We start from the raw sequence: 24,182 nt of genomic DNA, 5'->3' as shown, positions 1-24,182 counted from the left end.
CCCCCCCCCCCCCCCGCTAGCTGGCTGTCCTTGGGAGGCCTTGAGCTGATCCTGGCCTGGTTGTGCTCCGATGGGAAATCCCTGGGGAATTGAAGTTGGAACCCCATTCAGTTGGCTCAACTCCAGGGCTGCCCGGGCTGTGCCAGCTGGGGAATTCTGGGGGTTGAAGTCCACAGGAATTAAAAAGTGGCCAAGATTGGACTACAGCAAATCCCAAGAGCTGCGACAGGTGCCTGCGATGCTGGAGTCACGGGCGGAGTCTTTTGAGTCTCCCCAAAAGGCACACGGTCCTCCCCAGGAGCCCCAGTTGCCAGCCGGTGCTGCCCAGGGGCCCTTCTTGTTCCTGGGGCTTCCTTGGGGCAGCCTCGACCTGTGCCAGGTGGGAGTCCTAGAGGCTGAACCAGTAGAAGCCGAGTTGGTGTGTGGGTGTGTGTCTGTGTGTCTGTCCCTGGCCTTCCTTCAGCTATGACCCTAGGGCGCCCTCTGCTGGAAGACTGGTGCAGAGGCAGCCCCTGCCAGGGCCCCAACCCAACAGTCTGGGGGTGGGAGGGGGGAGCATTGCAATTGCAGGGGATCCTCCCCATCCCCAGAGACCACTGTCATGCAGAGCCATGTGGGGGTGGAAGAGGCTGTATTTGGGGAGGGGGTGCCTGGCCGCCTGGAAGGGGGGGGGGGCTCCATCAGGTGACCTCCCAGAGCAGGTCGATGCCGGATAGAGTCAGGCCAAGCAGGATGCCGGAGAAGTGACCGGTGAAGGAGCTCCTGTGTCCGGGAGAGAAAGAAGCAAAGGACGTACAGAATGGGGGGCTCTGATCATGGACCACCACACCCATTTCCCACCCACGGTGGCCGCCTGCAGGTGGGGCTCCCCCTAAGTGATTATTGCCAACAACTCCCAAGTTTGGGGAAGGGGCAAAGCAGCAGCATCCGAGGCCCCCAACCCACATCACTTGAGGGCCTTCAAGCGGCTTGAGTGGGCCAGGAGGTTGGCGCTTCCCCAGGCCGGGCTGAGAGGCTGCACCAAGGTCGGCCCAGTTGCTTCCTTTCACTCCCACAGGACCAGGGGCGCTAAGGTTGGCCCGGAAGGAGGCTGAAGCTGAGCGGAGCCCATAATGGGATTCCATGGTCTGCTCTGGTTGCCAGGGTGGGGGGGAATGGGGGGGCTTAAAGGCAGTTCTGAAGACGGGGGAGTGGGAGCAGAGGCCTCCAGGGACCACCTCCCTATGGGGAGACAGGGTGGGGGCCGCTATCTGGGGTGGCTTTAAAGAGAGCCAGCCCATCTGCAGCCAGGTGGGAGAAGAGGCCTCAGAGGCCCCCCCCTTGCCGACTGAAGCCCACCCGAGGGCCCCCCTTACCTGGGGTAGAAGAGCGCCAGGGCCAGGCATTCCACTATGCAGAGCCACCTGGTGGTCATGGCGATGCCGGTAGCCATGGTTGCCACGGGGAAGGCCTCCACCTGCCTGCCCATGGCTTCCAGGGAAAAAAGGACCCCTGCAGCGCAGCAGGACGGAAACAGGAGGGGGCCCTGTGAGGAGGGAGGGAGGGTCCCCACACCAACACCAACCCCCCTGCCCCCCCTGCCCCTTCTGCCACCCACAGAGCTCCCAGGACAAACTGCCCGGATCGGCAGTCCTTGCCCTTCTGGAGGGAAGCCCCTTGGGACTTTGAGGAAGGGGCAACTCTTCCCTCCCTGTGTCACACAGCACTAAGACCCCCAGGAGGGACCCTGGGAAGCCACAAGGGAGGGCAGCTGCTCTCCCCCCCTTGTGCCCTCCAGTGCAGCTAGGCTCAGGGCTTCTCCGGGGGTCTCCAACCAGCCCCCCCCCCAGTTTGCTTGAGACCCCAGGGAGAGGGAGCTGCACCTGAGAAGCCCACCGCGCAGTGCTCCCAGTACCAGTGGTGCCCAGTCACCAGCGCCAGCAGGGAGTTGAGCCCAAGGTGCATCAGGCCCCCCAGCAGGGCCAGGGCCAGCAGCAGGGCGCCCGTCCGGAGGGTGCCCACCTCCTGCTCCAGGCTCCAGCCCAGCCAGAAGAGGGTGCCCATGTTGAGGAGCAGGTGGAAGAGGCCCAGGTGGTGGAAGGGGGCCCAGAGCAGGCGCCCCCACTGGCCCTGCTCCCACACAGACGCCACGCTCAGGCAGGTCCCGCTGGGGGGGTGGACGGGGTGGCAGAAGAAGGCCACGTTGGTGGCCACGAGGGCCAGGGTGGCCCAGGGCACCATGGGGTAGGTTCCCCCCGGCTGGACAGCCTGGCAAGGGGGAGAGCAAGGCCTCTGTGACCTCAGGGCTGATGCCAACCCCTTCCTTGACCCTGGGCCCCTGCCTGCCTCAGGGATGGGGCCCTGCAAGGATGCCACCCAGGGACCCTCGGAAGCCCCTCTGGAGGTCTTGCCAGGGAAGGGGCCAAGGGGGCGGCAGCCTTGGTGGACCCTGCCCAGTTAGGGCCAAGGGGCATCTGGGAAAGGCCCCTGCTGGTGTCCGGTGAGGTAGGGGTGGGGCTCAGTCTGCAGTCCAGAGCATCTTCCCTCTTCGGCCGTCCTCTCCTCACCCATAAACCTGCAGCCTCAGGAGCTGCTCAGCGGTCAGTCCGGAACTGCTGCTCCCAGGAGTTGCCTCCTTCAAAAAAGCAGAGGTGGCAATGGGTGCCAGTCGCCTGTGGGGCACCTCCTCCACTGGATTCTTCCACCCGCCTCCTCCCAGGTCTTCCAACTGGAGAGAGAGAGAGAGAGAGACGGACAGACGGACGGAGAGACTCATCCATAAAGCAAGAGCCAAGATATATCTCTATCCCTTTCTGTGTCTTTCTCTCTCTCTCTCTCTCTCTCTCTCTCTCTCTCTCTCTCCCTCCCTCCCTCCCTCCCTCCCTCCCTCCCTCCCTCCCTCTCCCTCTCTCTCTCTCTCTCTGCCTTTGCCGCTCCCTCTCTCCCCCCCACCTCTCTCAAAGCGAAAGTCAGATCCCAGTTGCCGGAAGCTGGCTTGTCCTCCTGCTGACCATAATCAGGGCAGCGTCCCCTCGTGCCCAGGCCACAGCCGAGTGTTTGGCCACAAACACCAGGGCTGCAGCCGGCCAGGTTTAGTAAACAGGCCAGGGTTGGGACTCAAAACATTTCCCCACGCCTCTGGGAGGGGGGGGTGTCTCTTGAGGCTGCTCCTGTGGGGCAGGGAAGGAGGAGGCCTGAAGAACGCTGTGCCCGCTCCCCTTGGGCAGACCATGCTCCACGCAGGGTTGGCATCTCAATTTCTCCCCTGCCTCCGTCAGAACCTGTGAAGGAAACTGGGTTGGCGCTTAACCAGGTTCGAGAAAGCTCGTAGCCACGTTTGTGCTAACATTGCCTGACACGGCACGGCGGGGACCCCCGGAGCCAGCAGCCCGGGTGTGGCGTGTGCTGGAGCACAGAACGGCTTGAGGCTCCCGCCCTGTGGCAATGAGTACCGGGTGCTCGATATGAGGAGGGTTGCGCATTGGACCCACGTCGCTCCTTCATTTAGGTTCACCCATGGAGCTGGAGGGGAGCCCCATGGGAGAGAGAAGGCTGATGGCACACGGAAGCAGGTGGCGCTTCTTCTTCCCATGGTGGAATCGTGGGCTCCATGATCTCCTGCCTCCATGTTCCTCTGCAGCTTCCCCCCCCCCCCAGCTTCTCTGCCTCCCGGGAGGGGCCCAGCCCCCCATTGCTCAGGGCAGCCATTGCAGAGCATGGCTCCCCTGTGAGCCTACAGCTCTTTTGCCCTTCATAGGGGGCTGAGGCCCCCTCCATCAAAGGAGCCCTGGGGTGGGAGGGGTCCCGAGCCCTTCCCCACCCACTGCCCCCACCCTGGGCCAGCCTGAGAGCGTTGAATTGGAAGGGTCTGGGCTGACGGGGGAGGGGGGGTCAGGGGCACGGCTGGGAGGGGGCAGCCCCCGAGCAGAGAGAGACCTTCCTTATCAGGGGCCACTGTTTGCAGTAAATACCACCCTTCTCCCCTTGGCCTCTGGGTGGTTGGTGGAGGGGAGGGCAGCCTGCCCCGTCCACTCCCTTCCCCCTCCCAGCTGCAGAAGGCGAGGTGGGACCCTCCCTCAATTATTTCCCCTGATTGGCCACATCAAAGCCTCTTTTGCCCCCTTCCTTTCGCAGGGGGAAACCTTGACTGCAGCTGGGGAGGCATGCCATGACCTGGGGGGGGGGGGAAACAGGGAATTGCGGTGGCTGGGCTGCGGGTGGGGGTCAAGGGGGGCCACCTGCAGGGTTTCTTACCGGCATTCCCACAAGGGAGGGGGCATATGGCCATGGTGCGCTGTGGCAGCTCCCAGACCCAGATGCCACCCTCCTCCATGGCTGCCTGGAAACACCGCCTCCCTGCAGGCTGGCTAGGCTCCCCCTTCCCAGGAAGCTGCCCCCCCTCTCCCTGCTGGCGGCAACAACAACCCCGCAACCACACAACCCTCAGCCGCTACTCAGCTCATCTGGGCCTGAGCACTCTGCCTCCGAAAGAGGGGTGCCCAGATTCTCCTGCCCACCTCCAGCTTCCTAGGCTGGCACCCCCCCCCCCCCTTCAGACTGGTGGGAAGGCAAGGGAGGCCTTGGATATCACCCCGACCTCCGGCTGGCCTTCAGGGGGCCTGGGCTGAGGCCCTGGAGAGCCTCCTTCTTCTTCCCCTGCGATCTTTCCTCTTTCATTGGATATTATGATTTTTTTCATTGTTGTGAGTCACCCAGAGTTACGTCGGTTGCCATCAGTGCATAATGATATCTGGTCAGCTCGGTCAGGCAGCCGAGACCGTTTGTTGGAAGGACCTGGTCCAGCCTTCCACAACATAAACAAAAGAACAGACCGGACAGCCAGCCCGTCTCCTGCTTGAGCAGGGGGTTGGACTAGAAGACCTCCGGGGGTCCCTTCCAGCTCTATTCTCCTGGATGGATTGAAAACCTTTCCCAGCCTCCTTTGGGAACGCAGAAGGCAGGAAAGCGCAGGGCAGGCCATCCCCAGGCATGGAAGCTCCCTGGGGGAGGGGGAGCCGGCGGGAGGTCTACCCCGCGGGATTGGTGTTCTGCCATCAAAGGAAGCAGCAACTCTCCAAGCCCCCCCCCCAAGAGAAGCATCCGGAGTTGGGGGAGAAGCTGCTGAGCTTGGCTCCCCGGCTTGGCTTCCCAGGGGGGAAGGGGCCCGCGGGGGGGGGGCGATAGAGGCCGCTCCCGGTTGGCCGGCCCTTGGCTTCAGCTGGCCGGAGAACCGGGGCCGCCGCTGATTGGCCGGCAGCGGCAACGCCCAAGCGCAGCTCTGCCCGACACGCCACAGCCGCACACACGCCCACGCGGCTCGGGCTGCGGCGCCTCCTGGTCCCCGCTAAGCCCGGGAGAGGGAGGTCCAAAAGCCCCGCGGCCCTTCGGGCTGGCCCAAAGCAGCCTCGCATAGCCAGGCGACCCCTTTCCCGCGCCCCCCCGCGCCCCGTTTGCACGGCGGGACGAATCGGTGGGCGTCTGTGGGGCAAGGAGGGGGCCCGGCGGGGGCTGCGCTGGGGACGGTCCTGCCACGGGGAGGGGGGGCGCTCGTCGTCCTTTCTGGCTTATCCCCCCCCCGCCAATATCCCGTGGCTCTGCAAACCGCTCATGCGGAGCCCCTCCAATCCCGGCAACCGAGCCGTTGGTGCCGAGGCGCCTGGCGGTCCCCGGTGCGGCACGGTCGGACTTGCGAGGATCGTCGAGGGTCGCCAAGCGCTTCCCTTGTGGGGCCGGACTCGCTGTCCCAAGTCTCAGGAGGCCCCGAGAAAGGCTTATCCTCCGTTGCAGGAGTCTCGTGGGAGGGTTCGGTCAGAGGAGGGCGGCGGGTTGGACTAGATGACCTCCAAGGTCCCTTCCAACTCGGTTAATCCGTGTCGGTACCTCTGAAGCGCCTCGTCCAAGCCGCCCTTCGGAGCGCCCTTTCCCCCCACTGCTTAGGGATGCTTGCCGCTACTCCGGAGCCCCCCAGCCGGGCAGGGGGCGCGCCGGGGGGCCAGGCAGGCAGTTGGGCTCTCCCGACGCGCCCAGCATCATGCGTGCGGGGGGGGGGGCGGGGGTCGGCTGGACCTGGGCAACGCCTCGCGCCTCTCCTGATCTGTAGCCGGGCCGAGAGGTGGGACGCCCACTCGCGTCCCGGGGAGGGCGCCAGACCGGGGGCGCTAGGACCGCGGCGGCGTCGGCCCGCCCGGGCTGCGGCAGCGCTGTGTATAAAGTCAGCCCGGGGGAGCAGGGCGGGTCGGCCCTCCGCCTCCCGCAGCCCCGCGCGCGCCCGGGACCCTCCGCTGCTGGAGCCGCCGGGCGCGCAGGGCCGTCGAGCCCCCCCCGGGCGGCCGGAGCGGGGTCTACGAGGCCGGTGGGTCGGTCGCCCTCCGTGGGACGGGGCGGGGGACGGGCTTGGCACCAGGCGGCTCCGAGGCCCGCGGGTGAGTCGGGGGGAGGGGGGAGGACCGTGCCGCCTGCCACTCCGAGCGCCCCCTCCCCTCTCCCGTCGGGCTCTTGACCGCTTTGGGCGCAGAAGAAAACGCTTGGGACCCCTCCCCCGCAGCCAGAGGGGGCTTCTGCGCGACCCCCGACGGCGCCTCCACCTCCTCCGTGGCCACTTTGGGGGCCCCGCAAAACCGCGGGGAAAGGATGGAGTCGGGTTTCTGCGCCGCTGCGCTCCGATCCTCCTCCCGACCGGCTGGCTGCGCTGCCTGTTTTATCAGGGGAAAGAAAAGGGGGCTCCGTTCTGCTCCCCTTGTTTTGGAGGAAGGGCCTGGAAACAGACGAGGGGGGGCTGCGAAAGGCTCCCTCCCGAGAGATGCCCAGCGGGGCCCTCGGTGCCAGGCAGCCGCCGCCGCTGACATTTTGCCTGTAAACTCTGCCCAAGTCCTGCTGGGGGGGGGGGGGGACTTGTGACGCCGCCGAGGCACCCCCCCCCCTTTCCCCTTTTGCTTTCTGCCGATGACTTCCGTGAAATGCGCGGCCAGGTATGGCCAAACGCCGCACCTGACACGGTTTCCCCTCCTGCCCTTTTCTTCCCCAGGAGTCCCGCGCCGGGAAAAGCAGGGATTTTGCTCCGCCGCGCAGCTTCCGAAGGCAAAAGGGACCCCGGAGCCGAAGGCAGAAGAGCCGCGAAGTTTCCCAACTGGCAAAAGCTGACATTTATTTCTCTGCCTTCCTCCCCCTTCTCCTCCGCTCCGCATGTGACTTTTATTAAGCCCAAACTTCTTGCAAAGGCAGCAGACTTGGGAGCCAGGAGGCACAGATGGGGCCTTGTTAGAAGATCAGGGGGAGGGGGATCCCGCCCCCCAGCCTTCCTGGGGGTGTGGGCTTTGCTCCTTTTTCTGTTTTTGAACTCTGCTGAGGGTTTTTGGGGGGTGAGAAAGGGGAACAATTTTCTGGTGAGGCAGACTTTCCCAAGCAAGCTACCCCCCCACCCCCCCACCCCCCACCCCCCACCCAAATTAACTCCTGAAAGGATCCCTTGGCCTGAGAGGACCAGTGGGCTGAGCAGGGGCCTCTTCAGTCCCTTTCGGGAGAGGGGGCGGTCTATAAATATGAATAATAAATAAATAAATAAATAAATAAAATCAGCGGCCCAGGAAGGGGGTTTGTCTGAGTCTTCTGACCCCTTGGTGTATGGGGCAGCCGCAGGTGGTCCTTGGGGCAGGGATCTGGGCAGAAGGGTCCTTTCCTGCCCGCCCCTCAACTCTGCTCTGCCCAAGAGGGATGCAGAGTGGCAGCCCCCCCGCCTTCAACCTCCACTTGCCCCCCCCACCATGGACTCTGGAAACGACCCCCTCCTCTTGGCTGATGTCCGCCTGTGCGGCTACCTGCGCAAGCAGAAATCCCGCCACCGCCGCTACTTCGTGCTGCGCTGTGGGGGGGAGCGAGGGCCCCCCCGGCTGGAGTATTATGAGAATGAGAAGAAATTCCGGGCCGGGGGCCTCTGCTCGCGCCCCAAGAAGACCCTCCCCCTGGAGGGCATGCTGACCATCAACAAGCGGGCGGACGCCCGGCATCAGCACCTGATCGTCCTCTGTGGGCGTGAGGGCACCTTTGGCATGGCTGCAGAGAGCGCCGAGCAGCAGCAGGCCTGGTACCTGGCCATGGTGGAGCTGCATGGCAAGGGTGAGTGTGGGGCAGTGGGGGAGGGGGCAGTGGGGAGTCCCTTGGCAGCCTGTGGAAGAGCCAGAATTGCCTTCTGGGGGAGACCGAGGGTTGCGCACCCGTCAGCCCATGCCAACCGGGGACGAGGGGCCTTGTGGTGGAGCCTCAGAGAGAGCCAGGCCCAATGCAGGCTCTGTGCCAGCCAGCTTCTCTCCGGGTGCCTTCTGAAGCAGCAGCGATCGGTGGGGGATCTATGGGGGGGGGGTAGGGGTGTGTTTAAGGCCAGGATATTCCCCCCATCTTCCGCTGGTTCTGAGTCCAGGTGTTTCCCCTCACTGCTGCCCCATTCCTGGCCCCTCTGGTGGCCCTTGGAGAAGGGCTGATGCCAGGAGCTCCCCCCACCCCACCCCCAATAATGGTGGCTGCTGCATGGCTGGAGTGCATGTAGGGAGCCCTAACACCAGGGCTGTTGGGCTACGGATATGGGGGACCCCAGGGCTCATCATTCCCCCCTCCCGGCCCTTCCTCCCCAAGGGAAGCAGTCCAGACCCCCCGGCCGGCCTCAGTGCCGCCCCTCTGGGGTGAATCCCTCCCAGCTACCTCTGGAGTGCCAGCGTCTGCCCCCCCCCCCACATCCTAGGCCAACCCCCCAAGAGTGCTTATAATTCAGGGGTCTCCCCACATCTGGACCATTGAATGCCCCTCCCCTGAGTGTGTGGGGGGCACCTTGTTGTCACCCTCAGGAGAGCCCAAAGCCCATCCGTGGAGGCGTTGAAGATGGTGGGATCCGATTTGGGGAATACTAGCGAAGGCTGCCCTCTTCCCTCCCTCCCTCCCTCCCCTCCCCCCCGGTGAAGGGCCCCCTTGGCTTCCTGGGCGTTGGGCTGGCCAGGCGCGGTGCAGCCGCCTGGGTGAGAAGCTCCGCGCATGGAGCCTGGGGAGCAAAGTTCCCTGGCAGACCTTTGGGTGAGTGGGCTGTGTGCCCAAGCGGCTGCCGCCATGCACCGTCACCGAGGCCCAGCGGGCTCCAGGGGAAACTGGCGCTGCTTCCGTGGCCAGGCTTGGGAGAGGCCCAGGTGCTCGGCCGCTGTGGGGAGGAGCGGGGGGGGGGGCTGGACTTTGCTCCAGGCGAGGCTGGGCTGCTGCTGGCCGCTGAGTCGGAGGCCTCCCCCGGCCGGCCTCAGCTTCCGTCTTGGCTCCCTGGGCAGCAGCTGTCCACCCACTCTTGCTGGTGTGTGTGTGTGTGTGTGTCTTGCACATGTGCACACAGGCCCAGGCAGGGCTCAGTGCACAGGGTTCTCTTCTGGGAGGGGAGGGAGGGGCAGGGCTCCCAGAGGCCCCTGCCCCTTCTCCCCAGGGCCCCCTCGGGCCCCCGTGCGGCTCCCCCCTGCCCTGCAGCTTCCCAGAACCAGCTGGGTCGCTTGCCAGCCCTGGGGTCTCCCTGGCAACCGCCCTGTCCCCCCCCCTCCCGTAATGCTTCTCCCCTTCGTGGTTGGGGGAGGGGCGCCTGCTTCCCTCCCTTGCCCAGTCTTTCTTGCGCAGGCGCTGGATGCCCTCGGGCGCCTCCTCTGGATGGGTTGGCCGGGCATGGAGAGGACGTGGGCTGTTCACCCCCCACAGCCTAAGACGGACCCCCCCTCTCATGCAAGCCTTTGCTCCTCCTAGGAACAGGCCCCTCGGAGGGGGACGGGGAGGCGGCCCAGCCCGTCCCGGCCTTCAAGGAAGTCTGGCAGGTGAGCCTGCGCCCGAGGGGCCTGGGCCACTCCCGGAACCTGGCCGGCGTCTACCTGCTGTGCCTGACCGAGAAGACGGTCAGCTTGGTGAGGCTGAACTCGGACGAGGCCGCCGTGGAGCTGCAGCTGCTCAACGTCCGGCGCTGTGGCCACTCGGAGAACTACTTCTTCATGGAGGTGGGGCGCTCGGCGGCCACGGGGCCCGGGGAGCTCTGGATGCAGGTGGAGGACCTGGTGGTTGCCCAGAACATGCACGAGACCATCCTGGACGCCATGAAGGCCCTCAGCGAGGACTTCCGGGGGCCCGGCAGGGGCCAGGCGCTGCCTTCCACCCCCATCCTGGTGCCTGCCCGCCGCCAGCCCCACAGCAACCCTCTTCCCGGCCAAGGCGGCTTCCCTTGGAGGAGCCGCCCCGAGGGAGGGACGCCCTCTTTGCGTTGGAGCCCCACGGCCCCGGGGCAAAAGAAGCCAGCGGCCAGGAAGCCGGACTCCTTGAGCGACTACAGCGCCATGTCGTCCGACGAAGGCGGCTCCAGCCCAGGAGAGCTACGCCCCCCCAGCACGCCTGACCCCCTGAGCGCCATGGTGGTGGAGGGAGAGCTAGACTACATCAGCATGGGCCAGCGGGCCTCCCTCGACGGGGCCAGCCTACCCAAGTGGCCCTCGGAAGGCCTGGCCAGCAAGCGGGCATCTCTGCCCCCGCTGCTGCTGGGCAAGGGCACCCCCGGCCTCCTACGTCGCAGGCAGAGCGCCAACCCTGCCGCCTTTTCGGCCAGCTACCCCGAAGGACTGAACCTCCACAGCGCAGAGCCTGGGTACATGGCCATGCTGCCAGGGGTGGCCCCGGGCCCCGAGGAGCAGGACTACGTCCCCATGACGCCCAGCAGCGTCTCTCCCCCCCGGGAAAGCGGGGGCTACATGCTGATGTCCCCCAGCAGGAGCTGCTCCCCGGACAGGATGGGCCAGTGGGCTCCGGGGGGCGGGGAGAGCAAGCCTCCCGCGGGCGAGTACGTGAACATGTCCCCCGCTGGGCAGGCGGCCCCAGACGCCCCCTTGGAGCCCTTGCTGCTGCCCCTCCCGAGCCCCCCTCCGGTCTTCTCCCCACCACACTCCTTCAGGCGCGGCCCCAGAGCCCCCTGGCCCCCCGCTGGCCGCCGGCGCCTCTCCTGCTCCTCCTCAACCAGCTCGGAGAGCCTGGAAGAGGCTGCCCGCTACCCCCTCAGCCTGCTTGCTGACCCGCCCGGAGGTGCCAAGGCAGCCGCCTCGCGCTCGGGAGCCAACTATGTCAACCTGTCGCTCCGAGGGATGCCGGCAGACGCCAGCCAGGTGCCAGCCCCCGATGGCTCCACCGAGCTGCTGCCACCGCCACCGTTTGCGAGTTGCCCCTGCGCAGCCGAGGGGAACACCTCCCCACTGGACCCGGCCCCAAGCGAGAGTGGGCTGAACTACATCGACCTGGACCTGGCCCTCCCTCTGCACCCATCGACTGGCCCCTGCCAGGTGGGGACGCCCCACAGTTATGCCAGCATTGACTTCCAGTGCCTGGGGGAGCTGCTGGCGCCGAAGCCAAGCCCCAAGGGGCCTCCAGGTAAGGGGGGGGATTTGGGCTGCAACCGATGACCGGCAGCACCTGGTAGTTTGGTCTGGATTCAATTCTCCAGGGAGCCAACGCCCTTCTTGGGAGACCCCACCAGCCACCTGGGGGGAAGCCACCCCTCCTAGACCAGGCTCTAGGCTGCAGGGCTGGCCCTGGGTGGCCATGGTTGCCCCGAGGGAGCCAGACCTCTCCAGGCAGCCCCGTCTCCTGGTTGGCCAAGGCGTTCTGGGTGGGTGGGTGGGTGGGGCAGATGCTGCCTTCTTCTGAATTTGCCCTCCGAGCAGAAGAGGCTTTCTCAGGCTGGGTGGGGTGGAGTTGAGAGCTGCTGTTTTAGGATGGGCATCAACCAGGCTGCCCAGCTGTTAGGAAAGAGGGTGGGGTGGGGTGAGGGGCTCCTTCCAGAGGCTGGGTTGGTGGGGCAGCTGGGCCAAGCAGAGAGGGGGACCCGAGAGAGCTGCATGTCCTCGTTCTGAGCTGGGGGCATTTTGTGTCCCCATTTCCGCTTTCTCTCCCCCTCCCTGCTTCCTCCTCATGTTCCAGCCCATCTTCCCCCTGGCGTCCATCCTTCCTAAGGGGGGGGGGGGCTATTTCAGCCCAGAAGTGCCCACTCAAAAGACTCTTTCCTCTGTGGCAGCTGTGATGCGGCTTCCGAATGGGGGACAGAGCTGGAGGGGGGGGGCTGGTCTCTCTCCCTGAGCCTCCATGGCAGGGCAATTCCTCCCAGAGGGGGCTCCGATGGGCACTGCCCCCTGGGCACTCTATTTATTTATTTATTTATTTATTTATTTGAACTTGTTAGTCGCCCCCTCTCCCCACGGGAACTCGGGGCGACGTACAAAAGCAACAATCAAAACAGTATCATATAGAGGAGGTAAAAATAAATAAATATTTATAAATAAACTCTGAGGGACGATGGGCCACTGAACCTGGGGCTGGACGTCCCCCCACTTCCTTAGGCAGGGAGGAGGTTGTGGGGCCCTCAGAAATTCCCAGCTGTTCAGTTTTAGGGGAAAGCCCCCATTTCTGAACCCCCCTTCTGGTTGTTTTGAGCCGGGCCTGTGCAAAATGCCCTCTGAGGGCGTGCAGAGTGCCTCCCCTGAGCTACGGACATTTCCCAGTGTTACCCTCTGCTCCAGAGGTTGTGGTTTTGTAGGGAATGTGGGGTGCAGGCATTTTCTTGTACGACTGTCGTTAGCTCGATGCGCTGCCCCAGATGTATTTGGGGGCTGCTGCAATCCACATTGCCCCACACTGACATCAATTGAACAGAAGACAGAGGGGCAGTGAGGGAGATCCTGACGCAATTCCTGCTTTTCTCCCCCTGCAAACTCTGCTCTCTGGAATTGGGGTGGGTGGGTGGGGGGGTGTCAGCCGGGCCATCCTTGGGGCTCTCGGGCATCCAGTCTTGTCCACCTCTGCATATGTGCAGTTATGGGGAGGGTCTCCGGGGGTGGGGCATCACCGCTGGGAGTCCCAGCCTTTCTGAGGGTGAGGGTCTCCCTTTCAGCCAAGGGGTTAGTTGGTATGTTTTAACTTTCTTTATTGGTTCAATAATTCCCCAAGGCTTCAATGTTTTTAATGATTTTATGTCAGTATTTATGGCATTGCAAGCTGCCCAGATTCACTTCGTAGTGAGAGGGGTGACCCATAAATCTAAAAAAGTAAAATGCAATAACAACAACAACAACAACAACAACAACAGCCTCCCTACTTGGAACAGCTTATATCCCCCGACGTTACCTTAACCGTTCCTAGGTGGGCCTTGGTTGGGACTCCAGCTGTTGAGCTCCCAACCAGCCCCAAAGGCTGAGAATCCCACCAAAGATTATTAACCACAGAACAATAATAATAACCACGGTGGTCACTTTTTTCTTGCTCCTAGAACTCTGACCTTCTGCCGAGAGCTGCAAGGCAGTTCAACCTCGGACGGCCTCCCCCTCCTCTCCCTCTCGGGCTGGACAACGTCGTTTCTCCCTTTGGGCCCCCTCCCCATCCCAGCCCTGCGCCCATGGCAGGTTGGGGGCGGGGGAGGCCTGCAGCCCCCTCCAGAGGACTCCTGCGATGCTGTTCCTGTGCCTCCCCTACACCAAAGATGAACTGGGGGAGGGGGGCGCAAAGGGGGGGGAACGACCCTAAAGCCCTTCTGGCTGGGAATGAGGGAAAGGAAGGGATTTGCTGCGGCCGAGACCCTTGGTGTTTGAAAGCAGCCGTGGCTTTGTGCCTTGGGATGCCCCTCCCCCGCCCTTCAGACTTGTAACCTCCCTCCTCCCTGCCCCCCTCCCCAAATGCCAGCTGCATTCCTCCTGCCCAGCCTTCACATGCGAGGCTGGCTGCCCCCTCCCCTCTCTTTTGCTGCTGCTGCTGCTGCTGCCTTTTGCACAGGCTTGGCCCCGCCAGCCTCTTTGGGGGGGGTGCAGCCCCCTCCCCCCTCGCTCAGGCGCCTGTTATCTGGGCTGGCCAAAGAAACCCTGCTCCCTTCTGTGCCGGCTTTCTGGCCTTTAAAATAAAGACCTTTTTAAGTATGGAAGAAAAAGGACCGGCTCTCGTTGCCTCCCCCCCCCCCCCGTCGGGGCCACTTGGGGGCCTGGCAGAATCGCATTGTGAGATGCTAAAGCCCCACTGGGGCCCCTCCCCAAAGCAGAGCATCACTTTGCAAAGGATGTTGTAGCCACGTGTGACTATCCGGAGTTCCTCCCTTTTTGGTTCACGGCTGCATAGAAATGGAAGGAGTGGGAGCTGTGTGGGGAGGGGTCTCCCTGTGCTGTGGGGGGGGGCTTCCATCTCTTGCAAAGGCCGGGGATCTCTCCGAGGGCTGCTGTGCCCAGAGCCACCTGCCCCCCGGAGGGCAGCTGCTGTGGGGCTTCTTGGGACTCTGCACGGGCAACTGCAGCCTATTATGGAGCCCACCCTTTGGATGAGTCTCTGCCAGGCACCCGGGGGAGCCCCTGGGCAGGGCAGCCTCAGCTTCCTGGCACCCCCAGGGGACCCCTTCCTGGAGGGAAGAGAGAAGGGCCTGCATGGTCCCCCCTCTCTCCAGGGGCCACAAGAGCAGCCAAGCTCCCCGGCCTCGTTTTCCCCTCCTTGGGGAGGGGTCCTTGGCCAGACTTTTCCAAACACCCAGCAGGTTCCCCCCTTCCCCTCATCCAGGGGGAGCTGGGCCCATTCCCCGCCCCCCCATCCCCTGGGCAACCCCAAAACTACCCTACAATGGGGGGGGAATGCCTGGAATTCACACAGGAAAACTCCCCATCTGATTCCAGAAAGGCAGTCCTCAACTTACAACTTAGTGACATTGTAAAAAAACAAAACAAAAAAGATACTTATGGCCAGTTTTCACACTTACCGGCTGTGGCAGCATCCCTGCAGTCACGGGATTACAATTTGGGTGCTTAGCCACTGAACTCACACTTACGACGGCTGCAAATGTCCCAGGGGAATCACGCAATCCCTTTGGCAACCTTCCCACAGCAGAGTTCGCGGGGAAGAACCAGGATTCAGTTAACGGCCGTGTGACTAATTCGACAACTGCAGGGATTCACTTAACAACTGTGGCGAGAAAGGTCCTGAAATCAGGCAGAACTCACTCAGCGACTGTCTCGCTTAGCAACACACTTTAGGCCTATTTGTGGTTGTGAGTTCCCACAGTCACTAAGGCTCTTAAAGCCCAGGTGGGAGCAGCTGCTGGTAGTCCGCTGCGTGCCCTCCCCCTCCCACCGCAGCCCTCCCGAGGGACAGAGGCCAGGGGCCCCGGGAGACGGAGGGCCCACCACCCTCGTTGCCTGGCAACCCCCCGGGGGTTCCGGAAGGCGGCTGAGGACGGCGGCCGGAGTCTCTGTGCGTGGGCACCCATGGGGCGAGTGGCAGGGTGGGCTGTGGGGCTCCTCATGAACTGCACTCTGTGGCGCCTCGGCTGGTCGCAGCGGCCCGGCTGGTACTATGGGGGTCTGGAGGCCCCCTTTGGGAAGACCCTCGACCCCTCCCAGATGCCCGGGGGCTTTGCCCTCAACAGCCAGGCCCTTCTCTGGTACGCCTACTGGCTGATCATCAGCATGCTGGGGGTGATTGCCGTCTCCTCCATCGGCCTCTTCCTCCAACAGCTTCTCCGTGCCCAGCAGGTAAGGCCCTCTCCTGGCGGGTGGGTGGGTGGAGGAGCGCCCCCCCAACTCCCACAGCATCCATCCCTTGGCCTAGAAGTCCTGGGCAGGGTCTCCAGCTCCCTACCCTTGCACCTGCCCAGCTCCCTCCTGCACAGAGAGACCCCCAGTGGGGCAGGGGTAAAAGGCTACCGATTCGGGCCGGTTCAGCTGAACTGGTAGAAGAAAATACTAAGAAATTTTTTTTAAAAAAAGTTCCGACCATCACACGTCGCACGGCCAAAACCGGGGTGGGGTGGGTGTCCGTTTTTGCTCCCAGCAGGCTTCCCTTAAGCCTTAGGCCAAAAAAGGGGGATGGGGGCACTGAGAAAGAAAGAAGGAAAGAAAGAGAGAGAAACAGGGAAAGAAAGGAGAAAAAAAGGGAAAGAAAGGGAGGGAGGGAGGGCAAAAGGAGAGGAAGGAAGGACTACAAACTTGGCATTAGACGCAGCCTCAGAGGATAATCCAGGGCTGGAAGGGACCTGGAGGTCATCTAGTCCAACCCTGCTCTAGCAGGACTTAGTTGATGACTACATAGCCACGCCCAGCCAGTCACATGACCCCCATCAAGCCACGTCAACCAATCCAGTAGTAAAAAAAAATAGACTTCACCACTGCCGCAGGGGTAGGAGCCCCCCTGCAACCTAGAAAGGGGGAAACACCGTGAGATTCAGTTCAGGCCCCCAAGAAGTTAAGAGGCTCCCCCCAAACCTCCTGCCTCTTCAGCTCTTCCAGCCCTCAAAGTAAAACTGGCTGGTGTAACTCCCTGCCACAGGATCCTCTCTCAACTTCTTTTGCATTTTTCTCTCTCTGCCCAACTCTTGAGACCCTCCTGGCTGCTTCTGCCCAGTTAAAAGGGTCCCGTCAAATCATGATGAAGGCGCATGAAGTACGTGGCACCAAATCCTCAGGGGGGCCTGGAGGAAATGGAAGGCTGTAAGGCGTGTCTGAGGGAAGGCCAGGCAGGGGCCCTGCGGGTATCGGGGAGGGGACTCCTTCCTCAGCCCCAGCCTCTTCTTCCTCAGAATCCACGGAAGGAGGAGGCGACAGCCCGGCGAGCCGACCCAGAGGAAGCCGCCTTGATGGAAGCGCTGCACCTGTTGGATGCCGTGATGGAGAAGACCTGGCACCACCTGCACCGGCTGGAGAGGAAGCGGAGGAGTCGCAGAGGGACGTAGCCTCCGGGCACGGTGGAATAAAGAGACCCCCGAGACACCGCTAGCCCCACGCAGCTTTCCTCCCCCACCCTTGGCAGTAGCAGCCACGCTGAGGGGTGGATGCGGCCCCTGGGCCTGGGTCTCCAGCAAGCAGGGAAGGGGGTCAACTTACAAGGGCCTTGAATCCGTGGGGCAGAAGCCGCTTCTCAAAGGCAGCGTGATTTAGCTTTTCAAGGGTCCCCAGCTGGTAAACCCCCCCCCCCCCAATCTTACTTTCAAGGGGAGCAGCTCCAGGGGTGACTTTTGGGGACTGTTCAGGGACCCACGGCCTGCCCTCCATGCTTCAATTTCCAGGCGCTTGTGGCGTTCCCGAAGTTTTAAATCAGGGGTGTCCAAACTTGGGAACTTTAAGACTTGTGGACTTCAACTCCCAGAATTCCCCAGCCACCAAGTTTGGACACCCCTGGTTAAAGGCTCTTGAATTTGCAGTGGGGCCACAGGGGATGAGGGTGGGGAGAAAGTGGGGGTGAGGCCCCCACAAAACTCTCTTGGAATGGGGGGGGGGGTGTGACTAGAACTGCAACTTGGCTGGGCCAGAATGGCTGCGAATGGGATGTGTGTCCTCTCCAGAGCCCTCTGTAAGCCCTCACCCCCCCCCCCCACCCCAATAGTGAGGAAGGAGGCCCAGCCCCAGGACTCAATCTCTCCTGGGAGAAGAGCAAAGACCCGAAAGGAGGAAACTTTTAACTTTATTCCATCCGTGAAGCCCAGGGGGCGGTTCGGTTCCCCAAACAGGATGGCCAACAGTGGCCCCTTTAAGACTTGTGGACTTCAACTCCCAGAATTCCCCAGCAGCAAGGGTTGACCAGAATTCAACATGGATGAGGGAAGAACCAATGTAGCTACACTACTTATCCCGTTTTTGATAGGGTAACCTTCTTAATAGACAGTGGGAATGCGCTTGACGTGATATATCTTGACTTCAGCAAAGTGGGGGAGCCGGCTGGGGAATTCTGGGAATTGAAGTCCACAAGTCTTAAAGTTGCAACAGTTGGGCAGTAAGAAAGAACACAGCACAGAAAGTCCGTCTGTCCGAGGGGTTCTTAAGGGCCCCCCTGCTCGGCCCCCCTGTCAGCCTGGCGTCCAGCTTGTGCTGCTGCTGGCAGTTCCAGAAGGGCAGAGACGGCTTTCAGCTCTTTGCTGGAGAGCCAGCGTCGTCTCCTGGGGCAGAGGCTGGGAGTGGGAGGGGCCTCCCGGGGGGCCATGATGGGGGCCGGGGTGTTCAGAGGCAGCCGGCGGAGGACCTGGAGGGAGAAAAGCAGGGGGGAGCTGCCCCACAGCCCTTCCTTTGGGCCAGGCAGCCCCATCACAGGGCAGAGCTGCAGTGGGCTCGGTGTTCACTCCCCTCCCCCCCCCCCGGGTTCTTTGCAAATCCCCCTCCCCAGCAATCGGTGCCTTCCTTGGCCCTGTTGGCTGTCCCCTTCTCAGCCCCCTCCTCCCCTGCGGGACCTACTTCCAGAGAGCAGCAGGAGAGCCAGTTGTAGATCCGGGACCCGGGGGGCTGGGTGGGGTCCATGTAGAAGAAACTGCTGCAGTCCAGGAAGGGTGGGGGTCCTTGCAAAGAAAGGGGGGGGGATCATCTCAGAGGGGGTTTCAAACTGGGCCTATTGGGAGACCGGGGAGGGGGAGGAGTCTTCCACATGTACTGGTTGGGGAATGCTGGGAGTTGAAGTCCATCCACCTTCGAGTGGCCCAGTCTGCAAAACCTGGCCTTAGGTGGGGAGGGGGAAGGCTCTGGGACCCCTGCCCCTCCCTAGCAAAGGAAAGCCCTCTCCCTTCCTCTTTTGAGAGCAACTGCCATGGGCGGACTGCTCCTCCCGCAGTGGGGAGACCTGTGCCAGGGACTGCCACCTCCCCTGCCCCCACCCCCATTGCAGCAGCCACTCACCTGCTTCCCCTGCTGGGCCTTCTGGAGGGGGGTGCCGGGAGCAGCGGCTGCAGCCCAAGGCGGCTGAGTAGAAGGCCTGGAGGGACGGGTGGCAGAGGGTCCGGCAGCCTGAAGTGCCAACCAAACCCAGGTCAGGCTGGGGAGTGGGAGACCGGAAGTGCTGGCTGCCGCCCCCCCCCCCCCCCATGTCTGAGACTGCAGAGGGAGGCTGGTGGTCAGGAAAGGGGCAGCAGAGGGCAGGGTCCAGCTTGCCCATTCACCGTCACTTGCTCTCTCTCACAGAGGCAGACACGCGTGGCACACAGGGCCTCCCCCATCTCACCACTGCCCACTGACAAACCAAGGTGCACCCCACATGTCTCAGCCGTGCTACCATCCCCAAACAACAGCCCTGCGATGTAGACCAAGCTGGAGAGAGAGGTCTATGCAGAGGAAGCACCGGGGGCTGCTGGGGACAGCACTGAAGCTGAAGGGGCTCTTTGCGAGGTGCCCACTGGGGGGCCTCGTGCTGTACCCCCAAACCTGCTTCCTTGGATCCGCCTCAGCCCCCTCCAGCCCACTTGCTCAGCCTGAAGCCTGCAAAGGACCTCGGGCAGGAGGCTGCCCTCTGCAGCAGGGCTGGCTCCTGGCGCCACAGGAAGGAAGGTGGGCATGGCGTCCCCTCTTTGCCACCCTCCCCTGCTGTGACTGATCTGCTTTTCCCTGGGGGGGGGGGGCGGGGGGGAAGGAGAGGAAGCTGGGTGATGCAGAAGGCAGGACCACAATGAAGCCTTTTGGGGAAGGCTCGGGAGAGGATGGCCGTTCCTTGGCCCTGGCACTTTTCCTGGGCATGAGCACAGACCCTGTGGGCCTTGCCAAGCTTTTGGCATTAAGGCCTGTGCCCATTTCCTTGCCCTCCCCTTGAGCCCCAGGAGTCCCCCAGCCCAGAGTGCTCCCAGGTCACCCACACCCAGCGTGCCCCAAGCCCCACTCACCAGCACCCACAAGATGCCCTGCCGGATCCCTTCCTGCGGGAGGTGGGTCCCCTGTCTGGGCTGAGGGAGCTGCTGTCACCTCCTCCTCCTCCTCCTCCTCCTCTTCCTCCTCTCCGGTGCCCCAAAAGTCCTCCAACATTTTTGCAAGCCTGCAGGAGAGCAACAGGGATCCCCGCAATTTCCTGCCAGATTTCTGGGGTGGGGTGGGCCCCTTTGAGGGCAAGCAGGAGGGAGGGTCCCAGGGGTGCATCCAGGGACTGCAGGGGCCCTTCCCTTGTGGGGGGGGGGGGAGCGGCAGCCCCTATCCAGAGATCCAGCAGGGCATGGCCAGCCTGTTTCCACTCCCACACGGACACGCCAACGGTGGCACCAGAGCAGCACAAACTCCCTGGTGGACGAGCCCATTTTCCCTTCACTGATGTTTTTTTAGTTGCTTTTAATTAAAGGTTAATTTTCCTTCTTTTGGACCAAGGGTGTCCAACCCTGGCCACGTTGTTGTGGACTTCAACTCCCAGAATTCCCCAGCCAGAATTGAAGTCCAGAAGCCTTAATGAGGTTGAGACTGCCCCCCCCCCCCGGGCAAAACCAGGAGGAAAATTAGAGGGTCCTTTAACTTAAATCTACCTTTTCGTGAGCCCCCCTCGGGCCCTCTGGCGCCCTCCCCTCGGGCCAAAGTCTCTTTAGGGATCATTCCCCCCCCCCTCCAGGAAGGCCAACTCGCCAGAATGGAACCTGGCCAGGGAGATCACCAGGAGGTTGGTCGCCCACCGCCGCCCCCGAGGGAGCAGCAGATCCCAAGTATAGCGACCCCTTTTCGTGTCTCCTCCCGGAAGGCCAACGGAGCGGAGGGCAGGAGGTGATGCGGGGGGAGGGTGCTATACATGCTAACCAGCAGCGCATCCACGAAAGGGTGTTGGATGTTGCAGCCTCGTGGCAGGGAGTTCCACGCACCCCCCGTCCAATATCTTCAACGACGCATTCCCCGGACCTCTACCTGCACCCGGGTGACCGCCCCCGACGTCTTCCCACAAGGCAGGAGCGTCTCTGCCCGGGCCGGGGCTCAGAGCGACCTGAAACTCACCGGGGGGCCGCTTTCTCTTACGCCCTCCGCGCAGGACGCAGAAGCCAGCGCGCCCCGCCGTCGCGAGAGTCGGAGCGGAGCCCCGGGAGTTCGCGCCCCCCCGCAGAGAGGCTCCGAGACCGCGGAAGCCCCTCGGCCGGTCGTGGGCCCGCACCGCTTCCAAAGGCGGCCTGAAGGGGATACGAGCGCGGCCCCCGGGTCCCTTGCGAAGCGCCACGGAGGTCAGCGGGGCCCGGAGTGGGCGCGCCCAGCATCGGGCTCCTCGCCCCGGGCTCTGCCGCCGCCGCCGCTTGGAAGCCAGAGAGCCGCACTTCTTCGCCATCGACGGCCCCAGAGCCTTCGACTCCGTCCGACGGCAGCCCTCGCAGCAGGTTGGGCCCTTTGGCGGCCCCTCTCCGCCTCCCCCTGCACAGCCCCCTCCCCACCACGGGCCGTGCAGCGGCTCCCCTCCCGCGCAGCGGCACCCCGGGACCCCCGCCCCGTGTCGGCTCCTCTCGGGGGCTGTGCCTGTCCGCTACGTCGGTTCATTGATCGATGCGGGTTTTAAGGCGGCTCTCCGGTCAAGCGGTCCAGCTGAACCGCCAAGACAGCCCGAAGGGAACTCCTGTTCGGCGGGGCTGTGGGGAAGTAGCCCGGGCGCCCCCTTCCCACGAAGCCCGCCGAGGCCGCAGAAGCTCAAGGGCGGGGCTGGACTAGACGACCTCCAGGGTCCCCCCCGACTCCCTTCTTCCATAGCTCAACCTCACGGGACGGGGGGGGGGCGGCTGCACTCCAAGAAGGGGGGAGAAACGCGTGTTCCCCCCGCAGCCCCGCCCCTAAATAGCGCAGCAGCTAGCCACGCCCTCGCCCACTTTCTCCCACTGGCCCCGCCCCCTTCCCCCAGGAGGAGCCTGGTATCCCCTCAGCCCTTGTTCCGGGAGGATTCTGGCATGGCGTCATGACGTCACCGGCCAGCGAGTCGGAGGCCAGAGCGCCTTCCTCTTCTAGCCGCTCTTTTCTCCAGCTTCCCTTTCCCGGAGGACTATTATGCAAGCCCAGCCGTTTCCATTTTTTTTAACCGATTTAAATTCAAGCCGTCGCAAGCGGTTTGTTCTCCGTGCAGCCCCTTGGAGCTAAGCCGTTAACCCCTCCTGGGGAGGGTCTGGCACAAGAGCCCCCTGCCCGGCCAGGCTCTGCTCTGGGCTTCCTAGGGAAGGCTGGCATGAGGAGGGGGCTGTCAGGGGGCCACTGAACGAGTATAAGAATCCATATTGGCTCTCTTTTTTCTCCTTCAATTAAAACATAAATTAAACATTTTTCATGTCCAGGTCCAATGTTGTTAAACAGACTAATAACGATACAATGTTTTAAAAATATAATAATCTTGTTAGACTAACAATAATACAATGAAACACTGACATATATATTAATAATTTAGAATTTTTCGTTATAAAAATGAAGGATAAAGATAATAAATGAACTAATGTACATTTGATAGAAGATTGGTAATATAATATGTAACTCTAAGTGCATACCATAAAGATATCCTGTTGAAAGCAGTGAAAGATATACAAACATAAACATTTGGTAAATTCTTTTATACTGTAAAAATATTTAAAATGAGACAAGGATTGCATAAAGGTACGTTGGTGTTAAGCAGACAATGAAGAATGTAAGAGAATTAAGCTTATTGAAAAGAAATAAATAAATAAATTTATAAATAAATTTAAATTTATTAGCCGCTCCCTTTCCAGACAGGACTCGGGGCGGCGTACAATAAAGCATATAAGACATAAAACATATATACAAACACATACACATACATATATACAAAGACATACATGCACGGAGGAGGTAACAAATTACATCACATTAGACAGTTAAAAATCACCATTAAAATGCCCCAATTGTAAAAACATAATTTAAAATTTAAGAATTTAAAAGAACTGTCAGGAGGAGTAAGAAAAAACTACGGTTGAGCCAGGCCAGATAATTGAAAGAGGTGGGTCTTCAGCTGTACACGGAAGGAGCGGAGATCGGAAGTAATCCTGATGTCACGGGGGAGGTCATTCCACAGGGCTGGGCCCATCACAGAGAAGGCTCTGCTCCTGGGTGTCGCCCCCCGACACTGTTTGGCGGACGGCACCCGGAGAAGTCCCTCTCTGTGTGAGCGGATTGGTCGCAGGGATGTATTAATATTAATCGTAATTGAGCATATGCTGCACAATGAAAGTGAGGGTTTTTGGCTATATTGGATGGAAAAACTGGGATTGTATATGTAATTGAAAATACGGGTGCAAAAGCACTTGCAAACAAACGACATCCTGTATGCAATGGATGAACATTTTTTTAATGTTGTCTTTTATTTTTTTTAAAAAACCATGGATTAAAAAAAAAGAATCCATATTGGCTATTTGCTTTTATTATGAATGGCTTATGTTAATATATAATTGTGACTGGTTAAACCAATATTTGCTGTTTGCTTCTGATATGTTATACTGTTAGAAATCATTTATTAAGAATTAAGCTTTGTTATGGGCTTCTGCTTGTATTATTGTAGACTGTCAGAAATTAAGTTCTTTTCTAGCCTAGCAAATTGTAACCTTAATACTAGACTGCAAATGTCATCTCACTGCTGGTCTTTCTATTCTTGGCTTCAAAGCTAGGAACGTTCCTGAAAACAGAAGACATTGTTACCCGGGAATATCAGGCCCCATAGATAAAGGAACCAAACTAGGGAATTTTCCTGGCTCATAAATCCTTAAAGCATTCTGCCAAAAAACGAACTTGGCAAAGGGGAGCTGCCACCCCCCCTGCACAAGGCTCTAGGAATCCTCCATAGATAAGGGAGACGCAAAGACAGCAGCTCGAGCAAAAGAACGCTTTAAAGATCAACGTTGGTAACGAATCTTTGTCTCTGATTGGATAAACTTGGTTTCTGTCTGCCTAAAATGTACATGACCCCCTGAGCCCCTCTCGCAGGGCAAGGCTCTTCCTTTGCATTAATCTGTTTGTATGTTTTGGAGAGAGTTTGGTCACCCAGCTTTTCCTACGGCCATAAATAAAAGCCGATACTTTTTGCAAACCTCGTCTTTGGAGTCTCATTCTCTTTGGCATCTCAGTGGCTCAGGGAAACTGCTGGAACCTTCCAGCACAATGCCCAGAGTTCAGCCTAGAAAGCCCAAATGCCCCTTCGGGGGCACTTCCAACCCCCCTCCAAGCGCCCCCCCCCCCCTTTGGTTGCTAAGCAGGTGGTGGATGGAGCCAGGCAGGAGCCTCTTCCCTCACTGCCCCTTGCCCCACTTCACCCCATGGGCAGCAGCTGAAGGGAGCCCCCCTCCTCCCCTCTGCCAGGGGGCGGGGCCTCCTCCTGGCACTCCACAGCTTCAGCTGGCCCTTGGGGCAGAGACGGCTTCCCTGGGGGGGTCCTCCAGAGTCTCTGCCCAGCCATGCCCGAGGTCCACAGACCCACTGAAAAGGAAGCGAGAGGCATCAAGGGGCCGGACATCG

At 61.3% G+C, this 24,182-nt stretch overlaps 2 protein-coding genes across 5 annotated transcripts; one reads left to right on the top strand and one right to left on the bottom strand.

Moving 5' to 3' along the window:
• The first annotated feature begins 6,125 nt into the window (after window positions 1–6,125).
• On the top strand, window positions 6,126–13,922 carry LOC309401068 (insulin receptor substrate 1-like). Of its 2 annotated transcripts, none has more exons than XM_081970011.1 (4): window positions 6,126–6,331; window positions 7,004–8,091; window positions 9,736–11,391; window positions 13,283–13,922. In XM_081970011.1, exons 2-4 carry the CDS (start codon window positions 7,740–7,742, stop codon window positions 13,288–13,290), a joined length of 2,016 nt encoding a protein of 671 aa, XP_081826137.1. In that variant the 5' UTR covers window positions 6,126–6,331; window positions 7,004–7,739; the 3' UTR covers window positions 13,291–13,922. The 2 variants fall into 2 exon arrangements, with proteins under 2 accessions (XP_081826137.1, XP_081826136.1); XM_081970010.1 differs by having other exon boundaries at window positions 6,126–6,401.
• A 3,509-nt stretch (window positions 13,923–17,431) lies between these two features.
• Window positions 17,432–21,101, bottom strand: LOC309401025 (histone deacetylase complex subunit SAP25-like). 3 transcript variants are annotated; one of them, XM_081969931.1, is made up of 5 exons: window positions 20,607–21,101; window positions 19,613–19,761; window positions 18,639–18,746; window positions 18,204–18,304; window positions 17,432–17,994 (listed from the first exon to the last, which is right to left on the bottom strand). In XM_081969931.1, exons 2-5 carry the CDS (start codon window positions 19,749–19,751, stop codon window positions 17,794–17,796), a joined length of 549 nt encoding a protein of 182 aa, XP_081826057.1. In that variant the 5' UTR covers window positions 19,752–19,761; window positions 20,607–21,101; the 3' UTR covers window positions 17,432–17,793. The 3 variants fall into 3 exon arrangements, with proteins under 3 accessions (XP_081826057.1, XP_081826056.1, XP_081826055.1); XM_081969930.1 differs by having other exon boundaries at window positions 20,694–21,101; XM_081969929.1 differs by having other exon boundaries at window positions 19,613–21,101.
• Between the last annotated feature and the right edge of the window lie 3,081 nt (window positions 21,102–24,182).

Source organism: Natrix helvetica (assembly GCF_964273705.1).
Source record: "Natrix helvetica genome assembly, chromosome: Z".
Taxonomy (NCBI): domain Eukaryota; kingdom Metazoa; phylum Chordata; class Lepidosauria; order Squamata; family Natricidae; genus Natrix; species Natrix helvetica.
Note: the sequence above shows the minus strand (reverse complement) of the source record. Positions and strands in the feature narration are given on the sequence as shown.

Excerpts from the sequence above, each read along its gene's own strand:
- LOC309401068 (XM_081970011.1), top strand. The coding sequence starts at position 7,740 with ATGGACTCTGGAAACGACCCCCTCCTCTTGGCTGATGTCCGCCTGTGC. Across the intron at positions 8,092-9,735 it reads GGTGGAGCTGCATGGCAAGG|GAACAGGCCCCTCGGAGGGG; the intron begins GTGAGTGTGGGG and ends TGCTCCTCCTAG.
- LOC309401025 (XM_081969929.1), bottom strand. The coding sequence starts at position 19,862 with ATGCACCCCTGGGACCCTCCCTCCTGCTTGCCCTCAAAGGGGCCCACC. Across the intron at positions 18,747-19,612 it reads AGGGCATCTTGTGGGTGCTG|GCTGCCGGACCCTCTGCCAC; the intron begins GTGAGTGGGGCT and ends TTGGCACTTCAG. Across the intron at positions 17,995-18,203 it reads TCTCCTGCTGCTCTCTGGAA|GTCCTCCGCCGGCTGCCTCT; the intron begins GTAGGTCCCGCA and ends TTCTCCCTCCAG.